Source organism: Labrus bergylta, chromosome 5 (genome assembly GCF_963930695.1).
Source record: "Labrus bergylta chromosome 5, fLabBer1.1, whole genome shotgun sequence".
NCBI lineage: Eukaryota > Metazoa > Chordata > Actinopteri > Labriformes > Labridae > Labrus > Labrus bergylta.
In genome coordinates, this window is record NC_089199.1 from 17,800,654 (window position 1) to 17,815,645 (window position 14,992).

The following is a 14,992-nucleotide window of genomic DNA, read 5'->3' on the forward strand; positions in this document are numbered from 1 at the left end:
TGTCTTGGACTTACAGGTATCCTTTATTTAATTACAACTCTCCACTCCTCTCTGCTTACTCCCCTACTCACTATTCCTCTCGCAGTCGTTCCCCTTTCATCTATTCATCTCCTTCACCTCCACAAGTCCCCTCCAAGCCTGTTGGCTTAACTCTTCGATTGCCTGTTGCCAATGAGATACCGAGTAAACCACTCAAGCAGAAGCCTGGCTGGGGCGAGCTTTGATTGGAACTGCTGCCTTAAAAAATTCTGGCATAAACCTCAAACTGCTCTATTCCCACACGTGACCTTAAATTTGTCACTGTTAACCCATTTGCTCATTTGAATATCCTCACTTCCTCTACCTCTCTCCGTGTTTCTCTCCTTTTGAGTGCTTTGTCTGTAAATTAAATCAAATTCGCTCTGTGTCTCTCGGTCTTTCCTTTCTCCTTGTGACCCAATGCCTTTTCCTCTACCCGGGCTTTTAAAAACATTCATGGTGCATGGAGAAATCTCTGAGCTGATTCAGTAATTTGTCTCCAGACAGAACAGTCTGCCCTCTTGCGCCGTATGGACCGAGATAGGAACAAGAGCAGTTAGAATCGAAATGAGAAATTCTGAAAGAGGAAAAAGGGAAATAAAGGGAGATGAGATAAGAGACAATACAACTACAAAATCAAGCCAAGGTTTTGCTTAGAAAAAGGCACATCATTTCACCTAAGGCAAAGCCTGTCTCCCTTTATGCACACATAATAGAAAGCAATGAGGTGTTCCTGCTCTGTGCTGCAGAGACATACGCTCTGATGAAGGCATTATCTGTTTGCGCTTGCATTACTGTGCACCAGCAGGTTCCCTGTCTTTGCAGAAGTATTGAGCATCCATCACTACAAAACTCTGACTGCTTTCCCACACAGGGGAGAGGTGAGCTTATTGGAAAGGAGCTGAACCTGACTTCACCTTGAGAGAGTCTCTTCTGACGGTGTTTATTCATGTCAGAAAGTTTAGACGGGATTGATTGCCACAAAAAATAACCATGCGCAGTCTCTTGTAAACAGAAGCAGAGAAAACAAACACTCCGAGACACAACTCGAGTACAAGCCACAATCTTTTTCCTGTCACTTTCTGCGTCTGTGACAGCCAGCGTCTGTTTGTCTGACACATGCACATAAACACAAAGCAAAAACTTTCTGATAAAGCATATCCAGTCATTCCTCTTTGATGCCTTCTCTCTTGCTCTCTGGTCTTCAAGGCAGAGCAATTTTGGCATACTGTTCTCATCAACCGCTCTGCAGAAAGGAAAAAAAAAAAAACCCTCTTCATCAATAAGAAGTGAGCCGGAAAGCAACGAGCGGCGGACAAATCGCTCCAATTTCTACCAGTGCTCAGGTTGACAGGGAGTATCGCCTTCCTCTCACACGCGCACACACACTGAATTAAACCGTATTTGTGAAGCATGCCGGGTTGATCTGTCAGCACAAAGAAGCGAGAGCTCTCGGCTGCACCGCAACACAGAAAAAGTAGACAAACTTTTCCTTAAAACCAATTTGTCATAAGAGACACACCCACATCGCAGAGCATCATGGAGGAAGTTTTTTTTTTTCTCTTTCTCAGACACCATACACACAAACTCACGTACACACCTATCCCTCACTTTTTGAAGTGCAGGCATGCTGAAGGCAGAAATGCAAAGACTGGAAAGACTCCCAGATATCCCCAAAGAGGAAGTTCTGTCATCAATGTTCCACTCACTATGAAAGCAAGTAAGAAACTGAACATTTGGTATAACACTATGAGCATACATATTAACCACTGAGTGACGACAGGACGACATGTCCTGCACCTTAAATAGACTCTGGTACAAAACTTAACCAACATGTTGATGCCATTCCTTTTCTAACGAGCAGAGCAACTTGAAAAACTCCTGACCCCATTCGTGATCAAAATCTTGACCAGTTGTTCAGATAAATAAGAATTTTGGCTGTAGGATACAACCTGAGTGGGATATTGTTAGAATGTGCAGGTAACCATAATCCAAGTTAATGCAAGGACCCTTGAGGTTGCTGAGTTCCCCTTTAATACAAATAAAATCACACTTTGTGATCAAACTAGCTTGTAAAGTCTGTACTCACCATCTCCGGGAATGATACGTAGCGTGACAGTGTTCCCAGCCTCCTTGATGAGGTTGACGATGTCGGAGTGGGACTTGTTGGTGATGGAGCACGAGTTCACGGCCAGGATGCGGTCGCCAACTTTCAGCTTCCCGCAGCGGTCTGCTGGGCTCCCCTCGATGATACGCCCTATTTTGTGGGGCATTGCCACACATGCATTGCCAGCTATGGTCACCATTGACAGGTTATGGTGCGTGATTCAGTACATATGTGTGTGTGTGTGTGTGTGTGTGTGTGTGTAGTTGAATGGTTGTTGGATTGCGTTTGGAGAGAGAAGGAAAAAAAGGAAAGGGAGTTGGGAAATAAGCAGAGAACAAGAGAATAAGAAGTTTACGGGTTAATTCACCGACAGCATCAAGCCAGGCAAAGTCACTGAGAGGAGCTGATCAGAATAAAATGCAAGCGTTGGCAGAGAAGTGTGTGTGCTCTCTAAAGAACAAGGAGAACATGGCATATTTAAAGTTTCAGTACTTCGGCTGCAGATGTCTTTCTCAAACGAATTATTGGAAAAAAATTGAGCTAAAATATATATCCAATGTGTTCCCTCTCTCTCATCCTTCTTTTTTACCTCAAGCTGCTACAGGAACACATTTCGAAAAGGGGTGTCATTATTATATTTGCATGAGAGTCTCTTGGCAGAAAATGATAATAATGAAAAATCTGTGTTGTGCTGCCTGCATCCCAAACACCTGCAGAACGTTTCAGCCCATAAACATACATCAGAGCTGACACCTCACAAACTACCCTCAGGTCTCTCTACCCCCCCCCCCCCCCACCCTCTCTCTCTGTCTGCAGTTTGACATCAGATCTGCAGTTAGAATCACTCTTTTCTTTCTTGATCTTTATTCAATATTATTTATTTATTCCTTTTTTACTGTTTCACTTTGTTATTCCACTAAAAACCCATCTAACCTCAACCTCCGTCTGCCTCTTTAACTGAATTGAGCAGTAAAATATTGAGTGGAAAATAAATGATGGAGAAAAAGAATGGCAGAGGTGCTGTTGCATCCGAACAAAAAATGAAGTGCTTCTCCACACACACAAAAGTGTAAGTGGACGCACTTCTGACTCCATCACTGCTATGAGCTGATGCAACAACTGAGTGTGAAACTTTCATGTGGTCAATGGGTCCCTATGAGATATTGCACGTCAGGTCAAATCAAATAAAGTGTACACATCAGAAGCTGGGCTTTCTACTGTGGCCTGGGGGAAAAAAAAGGAGCTTTGCCACTTTGTCAGCCAAACTGGAAAGTTGAGCTTTTTCAGGCCTCTTTCAGTCCACCCACACTGAGATAAGAGCCTGAAGAAGAGTAGGAAGCTATAGTAGTGTAGCGGGAAAGCCACAGCACAGAAAATAACCTGCTCAGAAAAGACACCACTTGTTTGAAAAAAAGCAAAGTCGAGTCATTTTAACAGATTTATACGTGAGAAAGTTTGTGGCTTAATTTAAAGCTTACTCATTACGGTTATTTTCTATTAGCTTAGTGACTCAAAATGACCTAAAAACTTGATCAAGAGTCAGCGAATCACTTTGATCCCAGATCATATTCTAAATAAACAGATTACACACTTATCATTACTTCCCATTTAACCTATTTGCAGCACTCTTATCTTTCTCATTAAGTTGTCATTAGGCTTTTAGCGACGACCTGCCATCGACAGAAGCCATTTAGGTTCAGCTGAATTAAACAGATGCCTTATGTAAGACCGACTTCACTTATGATCAATTATGAAAGCTGTGTGTGAGCGAAGCAGCAGCTGCAGGCAAAGAAAGGGTTTCAGTGTCGTGGTTTGACAGGCTCAGGCGAAAGTAGAGAAAAAAAAAGAAGCACTTCTTTGAAGAGTGTTTGTATTGATCGGGTTGGGACTGTAAATAACCAGAGAATGAGTCTGATGTCAGACTATTTGGAGTTCAGAGGTTTTATGGATGACACAAAGCCAGCCCAAGAAGAAGATGAGAAGATAAAAGGCCGCTGTGTTAAGGAATTGTTGTTGTTGCATGTTTTGCTGAGTGGAACTGCAATATTTGCATAGGCAATCAACATCTGTGTGCAGGGAGATTTGTTTTTGAACACTTTAAACAGAATAATGAGACATCTCTTACCGAAGGTGGTGCCAGCTTCAGGCCGCGACACCGAGGAGACGATCACAAAACCGAATCCTTCGTTCTCACCACGTCGGATCTCTACGTCGTAGGGCTGCAGGCCAGAGGAGACCGTGGAGTTGGCGATGGGGGGCTGAGAGGAGGTGGTGGCAGCTGCAGTGGCGACCACAGCGTTACCACTGCCTCCTGCCCCTCCGCCTCCTCCCCCGCTGCCTATGCCAGAGGTGGAGCCGCTGCCGGAGCTGACTGTGTTGAGGGAGTTCTGGCTGCCCTGCGGGGTGCGCTTTCCAATCTCCTCCGTTAGGCTGGGCGCATGGTTACTGCTGTGATGGGAGGACGCAGGCGATGGAGGCACATCTCCCTCTGCTTTCACTAGAGATAGAAGCGGAGGATAAGATGAGAAAAAATGACCATGTACAGTGGTGGAGGTGGGAGAAGAAAAACGGTGACAGAGACATATTCAGAGGGAGACAGTAAACAGTAAATTATATAAAAGACTAGGAGGTAAATTAAGACAAACACTGTCGATAAAAAAGAAGACAGCTATTGTTGAATGAGCTGAAGTAAAGTAAGATACCTTTGCATAATAAGGTAAGATAAGGTAAGACAAAACTTTTAAGATTTGACAATGACAGGGTTTTATCATGAATAACATGAAAATGAAAAAGTTCTTGTAATGTCTTTTCCACCTAACACATCTAGTGTTATAAAAGATAAGGCAGCAAGACAGCTTATGGATAAGAGCCTCTTCAACTATCTCCCCCATGATCTGTTTTGAACAAAAGATGAACTAAACACGCTCCGCCTGGTGTATCTGGACATTTCATTCCACATTTCATTTCCTGTACAGCTGCTTGAGGAAGGCGCCTCATATTCTGGACGCTCTGAGGCAGACGGGGAGCAGCAATGCACTAATGTCTGGCTGCGTACATCGGTGCCGAAGGTTGACCACGCTCTCCATCATATTTATAGGCTTTTCTTTATCGCCTGTTGGGGGTGGAGGTGCTTGCTTTGGAGGACGAGTACTTCCTAGTGTTACCCACCCAGACTATTACAGTAGGACGCTGCCCTTGCCCAAAGTAAGCATGTCCCTCACGTCCCTGAAGGAACTGCATTGAAAATAGATGGAGCCATGACGAGATGCTTTTCAGCTACTGAACATTTGTTGAACTGTTGAGCTGAGGCTGTAATGATATTATGAAGTCTAGTGCAACTTCAGGAATATGTTTTTATTTGGAAAAGTAATCTTTTAATCTGAACATATGTTGTGAGTATTTAAGACATACCATTCTTTAATGTCAAGTGAAGATAAAGACATTGATGGGGTTTATCAAAAGGTTAAAATAAGGAACAGAAGAGGTTAATTTTACAAAGATTTTGAATGAAATTTTACCTAAAATCATACCAGACAGCTACCCAGTAATTTATTAACACTTATTAAATACAGTTCTTTATATTACTTTTAATTGTCACGTACTGAACCTAAATTAGCTCCACAGTCATGCTGGGTTCACTGGAAAGAAGTCACCATGCATTTCTGAATTACTTTTTTAGCTAATGTAAACGCAACAACCAGCTTTTCATACCTTACATCACAAGAGTTTAACAGATGAAAGCCAGAGAGGCTTTTACTTTGAGGGAGCTACAGGAAATGCAATAAATTTGTCACAACTGTCACCTCTCAATGTGACTGTTCATTGAGAGTGAGCCCTTAAACAAAAATACAACAGTCATTTTCTTTATGTTTTGACAGCAGATCCATTCTGGATATTCAGGTATTAATGGAACAAGATGAAGCAATCAGTCTGAGCTGTCAGATGAAGAGTTAAGTTAGAGTAAGACACTACAAACGTCACCAACTTTACTGTGTGCTGTGTCTCGTGCTGCATGACATTAGATTTTGGTTGCTCGTGGTACGATGGAAAAGGTTATATAACTGACTTCTTCAGTTCAACACAAGTATGTTAGGCTAGACTGTAAAGAGACACAATAGTTGCCCTTCTGTTGTATTTTTTCATTTACTCAACATGTGCGCTCCTGCCAGAATTGCTTGTACTTTAGTATTAACCCCGGCTTGTTGTTACCAAGGTTGTCATTTACTCGCTCTTTCTTTTTATGCAATTTGCAAAATATCTATCCTACCCATCTTTTGCCTCCACTTTTCAGAAAATGTGTGCTCAAACAGGACGTTTGGAGATGTTCCCTTTGTGACATCACAATGGGCAGTAACCCCTCCCCCATGTGGGTGACACTCCCACAGCTAGGTGTTTGTTCTGCCCTCTGTGTCCGGCTTCTCACTGTAAACAATTGGGCATGGAGAGAGAAATCCCGAGCCACCTAAGACCTTCTAGAGGGGGTCAAACACAGATCATTTAAAGCTACAGACACAGAAACAGCCTGTTCTGAGCAGGGCTGAAATAGAGGGGGGATCAGGGTGGACTTTTAGCAATAAACTTTACAGTCATGCCTCCAAGACTTATTTAAACTTGTTAAAAAGAAGTACAATATGTGACCTTTAAAACCTGTCTTGTGTCTTTAGTGTATTCACTTTAATTCTCTCTCAGAGTTAAGGCCTATGCGTGTGGTGTGAATTTACGTTTTTGGACCTCTAAGCCAATCTCTCAGCTCAGCTGCCCTTAAATCTGGATCCCTCTTACCTGCGTAGTTGGTTTTGCGTCGCACAGTGAGGTTCACATGGCCCTGCTTTGCAGCCTGCTGCATCAGCTGCACAACAAGCTGGTGCGACTTTCCCACAACTGCTGTGCCATCCACACATATCAGTTCATCTCCAGACCGCAGGCGTCCATCCTCATCTGCTGCTCCATACTTCACTATGTGGCCGATATATATCTGAAACACAAACGGAGAAGATAAAGGAGACATGTGGAAAAATCTAGATCATGAAGAGGAGAAATTAAGCCTTAAGCAATGAAAAAAAAATGAACGTTTAAAAGAATTTAAACAATGCTTTCAAATACAGCTTGCATACGTACATATAATTAGAATTCTCAAACATCTCAGCCTTCAATGAATTCATTAAGTTAGCATCTGGTCAACTAGAAGTCAAACTTCCCTATCACATTGTTTGACTTTGTGCAAGCCTCATTATTTTACTTTAAAAAACAAACACATTGGCAGAAAAACACAGTGTATCTGGGTTGACCTTTTAAAAAAAACTCTGGCCAGATCAAAGAGAAACCGTTTTGTAGGAATCACTCATGAAGCTTGAAACTACACAACAGATGATGATAAATCAAATAAAGACACAGATGTTGTGAGAGAGAGAGAGAGAGAGAGAGAGAGAGAGAGACTGACTCACCGGCTCTCCTGGCTCATTGCCTCCGAGGATCCTGAAGCCGAAGCCTGTGTCCTTCCTCCACAGGAAAATGTCCTGCTCCTGGAAGTCTGGAACTGCAAAATCAACAAACCATCTTTATTATTTCTGCCATAATACCAACAGACAGCCAAGGAGACTCTCTGTGCCAGCACCAGTACAGGAAGAGTTCAGCTTTTGGATACCTGTTAGTTTAACTCTCTCAATAATAACCTACTAAAACTTTCTCACAAAAGAGCCCTGAAGACCACAGTCTTCAGCCTTCATCTGTCTACTGTGGAAGTAACCATTGATTTGAAGGACACAAAATGATCTGCCTGCTTTTGTCAACATGCAAATAAATTCCCTCCAAACTGATCCAAGTGTATCACTTTGTAAGGACAATCTGAATTGAGGCTTTGGCTAAAGAAAAAACAAATAACCCATCAAAAGATTAAAATTGTCTATTTTGAGTAAAGAGCAAAAGGTATGGAGCCTAAATAAACATCAAAAGCCAATAGAAGCTGCCAAAAACAAACAAAAAAATCAGAGCACACTCATTCATTGGAGCCATAATTAGAAACGATCAGGCTGAAATTCCTCTCTGATGTTAGAAATAGAATAGGGTCATTTTCTACTAGCTTTAAATCTTTCCCTAGGTTTGACATTACAACTGAATGGACTTTACTATTTTTTTTTTTTCGTCACATGCAGCTCAATCTCCACTCTTCAATATCTTGGAGAGCACTTCCCAGCTAACAGAGGTGCTAATACATGCTGGAACCGGTCATATATTATTAAGTCTGGATGGTTCACAGTCCATTCCATATGAGTGTGTGCTGATAGACACTAGAAAAGGTGCTGTACTATAAAAGAAGCATTGCACTGCAGAGAGTGACAGCTCATGGTTCATGTAGCAGGGGATATGTGGGGAGCCTCAGGGGGGCTCCAGGGCACCAGGGGAGAGACAGAGTATGTGAGAGTGAGTATTCGTGTGTGGTCATATGGTATACACATACGATTGTTTGCTTTAAATATGTGTCTATTTATTCACATATACACGTATGTGCATGCATTTTGCATGGTTGCAGCAGAGTTTAAGGGGCTGACAAACATGTACCTCTGAGCAAACCTCCCAGGGAGATTTCTTTTTTTCTTTCATTCAGGCCACTCATGCCAAGGACAGTAAAGCCAGTAAGAGGCGGCAGGATGGCAGAAGGCGCAAACAGCCAGTTTCCAATCTGTTCCTTCAGTCAACAGTTGAAATCCCTGCAGAGTGCAGCCATTGCTCTCAATATATCCCAATGTAACTGTGCAGGAACCAGCAGAGGAAGAGTCAAAGGCTAACAGCCGCAATCTGCACCTACACTGGGGAGGGTCAACTGCACAGTTACACCCTGCTCCTGTCGATTAATAGATCCATTAGTGATCCCCACAGTGAGGCAACTGGGCGTGAATCACATTGTGAATCGATATTTCACAGAGATAGACCGTCCTGAGCACCTGTGCAGAACTGTGAGCGAGGACTGCAAATTACAAACATGCACGGTTCAAACATTGAAGAAAGTGAAATGGGGATCATGTTAAAAAAAAGGGCCACTAATGCAAATGAAGAAGAAGTGAGTGAAGTCTCCTCTTTGGCCTACATTTTTTTCTTCAGCAGGTTAATGCTGTAAGATTCTTTTTCTGGAGACTTTTTTCTGCAAATGGAAATCTTTCACCACATTGGGTGTTTAAAGACCTTGAGCTCAGAAGGACTTTCCATTAAAAGGGAATGATGTGAGGAGAAATGTCTCTGCAGCAGCCACGGCCAGGACCCTATGGGGGTGCACACTGCAGGATTTAAGGACCAGAGGCTCAATGCAGCGTGAGGAAGCAGAGGACTCACACCTGCTGCTTTAGGTCAGCTGCCCTCCCTGTCATTCTCTGTGAGTTCCTCCCTTCTTTTCTTTACCTCAGGATCTCTTGATTCTACAAAGATTGACATTTCTCTCTTCCTTACTTTTTTTTCTTTTGCGTCACTTTATACATTTCTGGCATGTCCCTCTTCGGTATCCTTTGTGTTCTCTTTACACATCCTACACTTTGTACTCAGAAATAGAGAAAACCCCCTGTTGAGACACCATCACATTAGGACAGGTATGAAGAAATAATCCCTGTAGTCTTGGTATATTTCCCTCTTTATCCTTACTCTTTATTTCCTGTTTAAATCAAACACTTTCGTCCTCTCAGCCCTTCAAACGAGACGCTGGTGTCTGCTCAGCCCTTTGTTTCACATTTTTCTACACAAACAAATACATGATAAAAATCATTGACAAGGTGGGCCTGGGAAATTGATTAGCTATTAAGGTTTCATAGCCTTTACAGACTACTTTTTTTTTTTTTTTTCCAATCAACTTGACAGGTAACAACTTTAACTGGAGCTTTCCTTTTGCTTTGGCAAGGCTAGACAATGAGAGCGGGGAATAAGCAATCCACTTCCATCCACTACGCAGTGGATGCTAATTATAGGGCCATACGTCTCCTAGGAGAAGTCTGCTATAAAAGTGTGTCAGTGGTGCCAATGTCTACAACTGGGCCTAAGTGGCATCTAATAGCTGTGAGAGGACTAGACCAGGAACTTGAGGGAGACCTCTAATGCTAATGGTGCTCCAGATGACAGCCAACTAAATGTGAAAATAATAAATTACTCAACGTTTCAGTCAACATTCATTCACTTTCCTACTTTAAGATATCCCAAAGGATTTATACCTCTGTCATATCTTGGTTCTCTGCATAACAGACTTACAGATGTCTTGTCTATTGGACTTATCTAATCTAGTGTTTAAAATGCTGTACTTATTGCCTGATGGATGGATGTTTTGCTGTTTACTGCAAAACAAGACAACCTTGAACCATACCTGTATGCTTTATACTTAAGCTAGAACTAGCAGGGGATAACCTTTGCTTAGTTGCATTTATTTCATATTCAGAAATGCTTTTCCCACCCAAGGCTCCAGGTTCTTCAGCACTCATCTACAGTCTTATTTGGTCCAACACTTTATATGAAGGAGGGCAGGAGAAATCTAACTGTGAATAAACACTACTCTGAACCGGTTTGAACAAAAGCTGAACCTTCAGAGACGAGAACTCTTTACAAGACTGTTGAATTACATTACATTGGTTTTAGTAAAGAGCAATCCAACAACCCATGCACCAAACCGTGACCAGATTCCTCGACAGAAACTGAACAAAAGCACACAATTAGTATGGTCCCTGTCACTTCTTTGTAAGAATATATACCAGTTACTTACATGTGTATGACTCTTTCTTATCCAAACCCTGCTGCAAAATAGCAGCACCATTTAAACACACCAAGGATCCCCACCGAACCTTAAGCTTCATGCAGCCCTCTCCCAAACCGCCACCAAAAATGTATATACTTACGCCTACTTTCATACATGCTCCTGGACTGGGCCCAGATCTTAAAAGGGTCCGGTTTTCTCTGGATTGTTCCGTCAGCTGGAGAGTCCTGGGGCGGCAGGCCTGGCAGGGGCTGAGAGGGGGGCGGGGGAGCGATGCTCTCGTTGAGAGGGGGCGCCAGGGACGGGTGCACAGGCGAGTCTGTGTGGGCGCTCCTGTGGCTTGAAACGCTATGCTGGGAGCTGTTCTGACTGTCCTTTCTTGACAATGGCTGTTGGAGAAGAAGTAGATCGATATCATTTGACAACTGAAAGTCAGCAGCAGCATTACACCTGTGAACATGGAGGCTGACAGAGGAGACAGAAAAAGTAGCGTGTTCAGCAGTTGAAAGACAAGAGGAAATGAGGTTGTGGTTTGTCAGAGGAGACAAAAAGTGGGGTGAAGCTTTAGAGGACTGAAGACTTTTGGATAAGAATTCAGAATGATTAAAGGTTGCTACGTCTTGGAGACATAAAAGGAGAATCTAAGAGAGTATGATGTCAGCTATTGTTGCGCTGCTCCCTTAATCATCACAAAAAAAGTAATCAAACCCTTTTATTTAGGCTAGAGAATGATTTTAGCACACAAAGAAAGGAAAAAGAAGAGCTCAATTGTTTCTCATGATTAAGTCATTCAACTGTGGGAGAAAAAAAAAAACACTGTTGCTCCACTTACAGTGAGTGTACATTGCCTATTCCTTTTGTTTAACAGAGTGGAATGTATTAACAAGGATCAGCATCCCCCCTTGCTGTGTATGGAGAAATATTCACAGCGAATAATGCGCATGTGGGGTTTGAAATGAAGGAAGGATTTCACTGGTGATGCTTGAAAACGTAAAACTCTTCGTAAATTGCCACTGGCCACTCAATAACACAGGCTCTTAAGCACCTGCTCAAGGATTTAAGGGCAGCGGTGCTTGAGCAGAGTCAAGTACATACAAACCTGAGCTCAAGCACAAGTGCACTGTGAATACAAGTTAAAAATCCTTCCCACAACACAGTATCTGTCTACAGACCCCATCTTCCACATGACTTAGCTACAGTTCAAAAAGAAACCAGTGATGGGAAAAGGGTTACAGAGCATGAGAAAGACAGAAAGATATTTTAAGACAGTAAGAGAAAATGACAGCAATTCAGTCTCTGAACATCACGTGACCTCCCAGCACTTCAGATGTGGTGTACAAAAATACACCAGGAAGGGGCGGAGGCAAGGGGGCTCATGTGTTCTGCAAAGATATCAAAGTGTTTGGCCTTCAAAGTGCAGCTATGTCTTCAATAAATTTGGACTCATTACTCCCTGAATCAGCCTTCTACACCTCTGCAATTCATGTTTATATTCATCAACCTTGTTAGGCATAAGAGGAGCCTGACGCTTTAGCGAAGATTAAGTCTGAGCAGACCAGTGGTGGGATTGTAACCTCACTGGGTTGTGTGGTGAAGAGAAAATCAATGGTTTATATAATTAGTCGCAAGTGCAGAAAAAGCCGGACCCCAGGACTGATGCTTCACCCAGACAGCAACATTTATTCAGGGTTGTTTTGATTCATCAAACAGAATGCTGCTTCCATTAGCAAATGAAGCACCCTGTTTTCTCGTGTCTCTCAGTTTGATGCACACAAAGTCTGAATCCTATTCCCCTCTTAAATGAAAACAAATCTCTTGTTCTTGATGGATCTATTAGATTTGACCTTCTGCAGTTATTGTGTTCTCCCTCTGTGCTCCGGGACTGCTTTAATACATTGCTTTCTCTGCTCCAATAACTTATTAAGGAGACAGAGGAAGGGGGAGGGGGGGGGGAGGGAAGGGAAAGGGGAGCTGGGGCAATGAAAACAAATCCTGGCTGCTTCCTCAGACTGAGTTTAGTCCTGCTCTGCCACCAGCAGGCCACGCTAAGGTTCAGTGCCTTGATGCATAACAGCATTAACAGACATCCCAAGTGTATTTTGCAGCACATAAACAAACGTATACGACCAAACATTATGTTGAAATATCACGCATTAGCACCATTATCATTCTCAACTTACAACCTCTATTTTCCGCACTATGAAAGCCACACCATCACCATTATCATCTTACACATTACATAACCAGCACCAGCCGAAACTTTCACCCCAGCTCATCAACATTACATACCCTCCTAGCGTAATCTCTGTACGGAGGAGCCAGCTCATTCTGCAAAAAAAACAAAATTGACACACACACGTTCAGTTGGTCAACAGAGTCCCTCCATAGATGAGTCATATATCACAGGATGAGGCAGTCTTCCAGCTGTGAGCATACATTCAACTCTCACGCTGCAAGCTTAGCACCCGGCGCGATGAGATCATCGGCATGTTAGCAACCCAGCTCACGCTGTGCATCAAAGCCCCTCGTCCCAGCCCACGCCAGAGAGAGAGTGATGGGGAGGGGGGGGGGGGGGGGGGGGGGTGTGTGTTGTGAAGCTACAGGGATCCACCCCCACACAACAGAGCATCCCATGTCTACAAACAGACCCACAACATCAGCACAAGTTGCACCACACAGAGGAGAGGCAGCAAAAGTGAGACCAATATCCCTGAGACAGAAGCACCATATGGATGATGAATAAGAGATGAGGAAAAAAAAACATAGGAAAACAACTACTTACCAGTTTTGGGCTCTTCTTTGCAGGTGCCACCCCTGTAAAAGCAGACAACAAAAAGGGAGAAAAGAAAAAGGAAGCCGGTTACAAATGGAGTTTAACTATATTTCCATGCTCATCAAAAGAAAAATGCAAAAAAAAACAAAAAAAAACAAAGCAGAAAGGAAAAAAAAAAAGACAGACAACGCAGACTCCAAAACAATGTCACATCAGTGCTCGGCTAGCCCTCGTCTCCTTCTCCCTTCTATCCTCTCTTCCCCTGCTCGGATCCTGTGCTCGCCCATCCGCGGCTGGTGTTTGAGTAGGAAGAGAGGGGAGGGGAGGGAGGTGCAGGCAGCGAGATCTATCTGCATCACTGCCGCGTCCAGTGCTCGGCTTGACTGGTGCAGCGGAAGACTGGGGCCAGCCCCTAGGGCTAACTCGGTGCTCGTTCAGATCTTGGCTACCGAAACAGCGACGCACGCAAATGAGTGAGTGCGTGTGTGTGTCAGGGAAGGAAAGTGAGAGTTGAGAGGAGAGGACAGAATCCTAGAGAGTAACTAAGCCAGAGAATAAAAGAGCAAGGAGCAGAGAGGAGAGAAGCGAGCTGTGCTCTGGAGTTCCTGGCCGTAGCATTACCCATGGAGAAGGAGTCCAAGATACTGAACATTAAATTATAGGCAACCGTCAGTTCCCCTCTTACTGAGACCATCTTCCTGCGTCCGCTGAGCACCGCACTCCGCTGTCCAAGGCTCCAGCATCTATAGGCAGTAGCCGTGTCCTCCCTGTCTCTCTCTTTCCTGCTGCCTTTTCCTTTTTTTTTTTCCCCTTTCTCTCTCTCTCTTGCTCACCTCACTGCACACTGTCCTCCCTCCCTTTTCTTCCCTCAGCATCATCAACGCACCCTCCCCTCTTCCTCCCTCCTCTCAGTCTCCCTCCCACATGCTGGTAAGCATCCGTGCAGCTGCACACACACGCAGACACGCACACACACACGCAGACACGCACACACACACACACACACACACACACACACACCCACCCCTAACAACACACGGCACAACAGACGGCATTGCTCCGACACAAGTTGTAGTGTGCTTAAGGTATGAGAAATAGCTGTCTGCGTGAGTGAGCAGTGAACAGAAATATCATTGCAGAAATAAAATGATCACAGAAGCGGCACACAGAGAAATACTGATAGATGCCGACACAGCCTGGATTTAGCTGGGGAAATGTGTTCCTTAAGCACATCACTGCCCTCTCCCCCTCCCCCTCCCTCCCTTCCCCCCTCAGCTCTGTATGAAATAAACAGCTGTATGAAGTTATGGAAATAAGAATGGGAGAAGGAATGCATAAAACAAAGAGAAAATGCATGACTCTATTTACCTGT

At 43.6% G+C, this 14,992-nt stretch overlaps 1 protein-coding gene across 6 annotated transcripts in view; it reads right to left on the reverse strand.

Annotated features, from left to right (window-relative positions):
• magi1b (membrane associated guanylate kinase, WW and PDZ domain containing 1b) overlaps window positions 1-14,992 on the reverse strand; it is a 130,439-nt gene that overhangs the window by 9,006 nt on the left and 106,441 nt on the right. For 3 of the 6 annotated variants that reach the window (XM_029277181.2, XM_065955048.1, XM_065955053.1), the window contains exons 13-19: window positions 13,630-13,661; window positions 13,137-13,175; window positions 10,990-11,236; window positions 7,570-7,661; window positions 6,908-7,100; window positions 4,251-4,622; window positions 2,108-2,311 (exon numbers count right to left, since the gene is read on the reverse strand). In XM_029277181.2, coding sequence (XP_029133014.2) covers window positions 2,108-2,311; window positions 4,251-4,622; window positions 6,908-7,100; window positions 7,570-7,661; window positions 10,990-11,236; window positions 13,137-13,175; window positions 13,630-13,661 — 1,179 coding nt within the window. The remainder of the gene's footprint in view (window positions 1-2,107; window positions 2,312-4,250; window positions 4,623-6,907; window positions 7,101-7,569; window positions 7,662-10,989; window positions 11,237-13,136; window positions 13,176-13,629; window positions 13,662-14,992) is intronic. The other 3 variants (XM_065955050.1, XM_065955051.1, XM_065955052.1) reach the window with 3 other exon arrangements.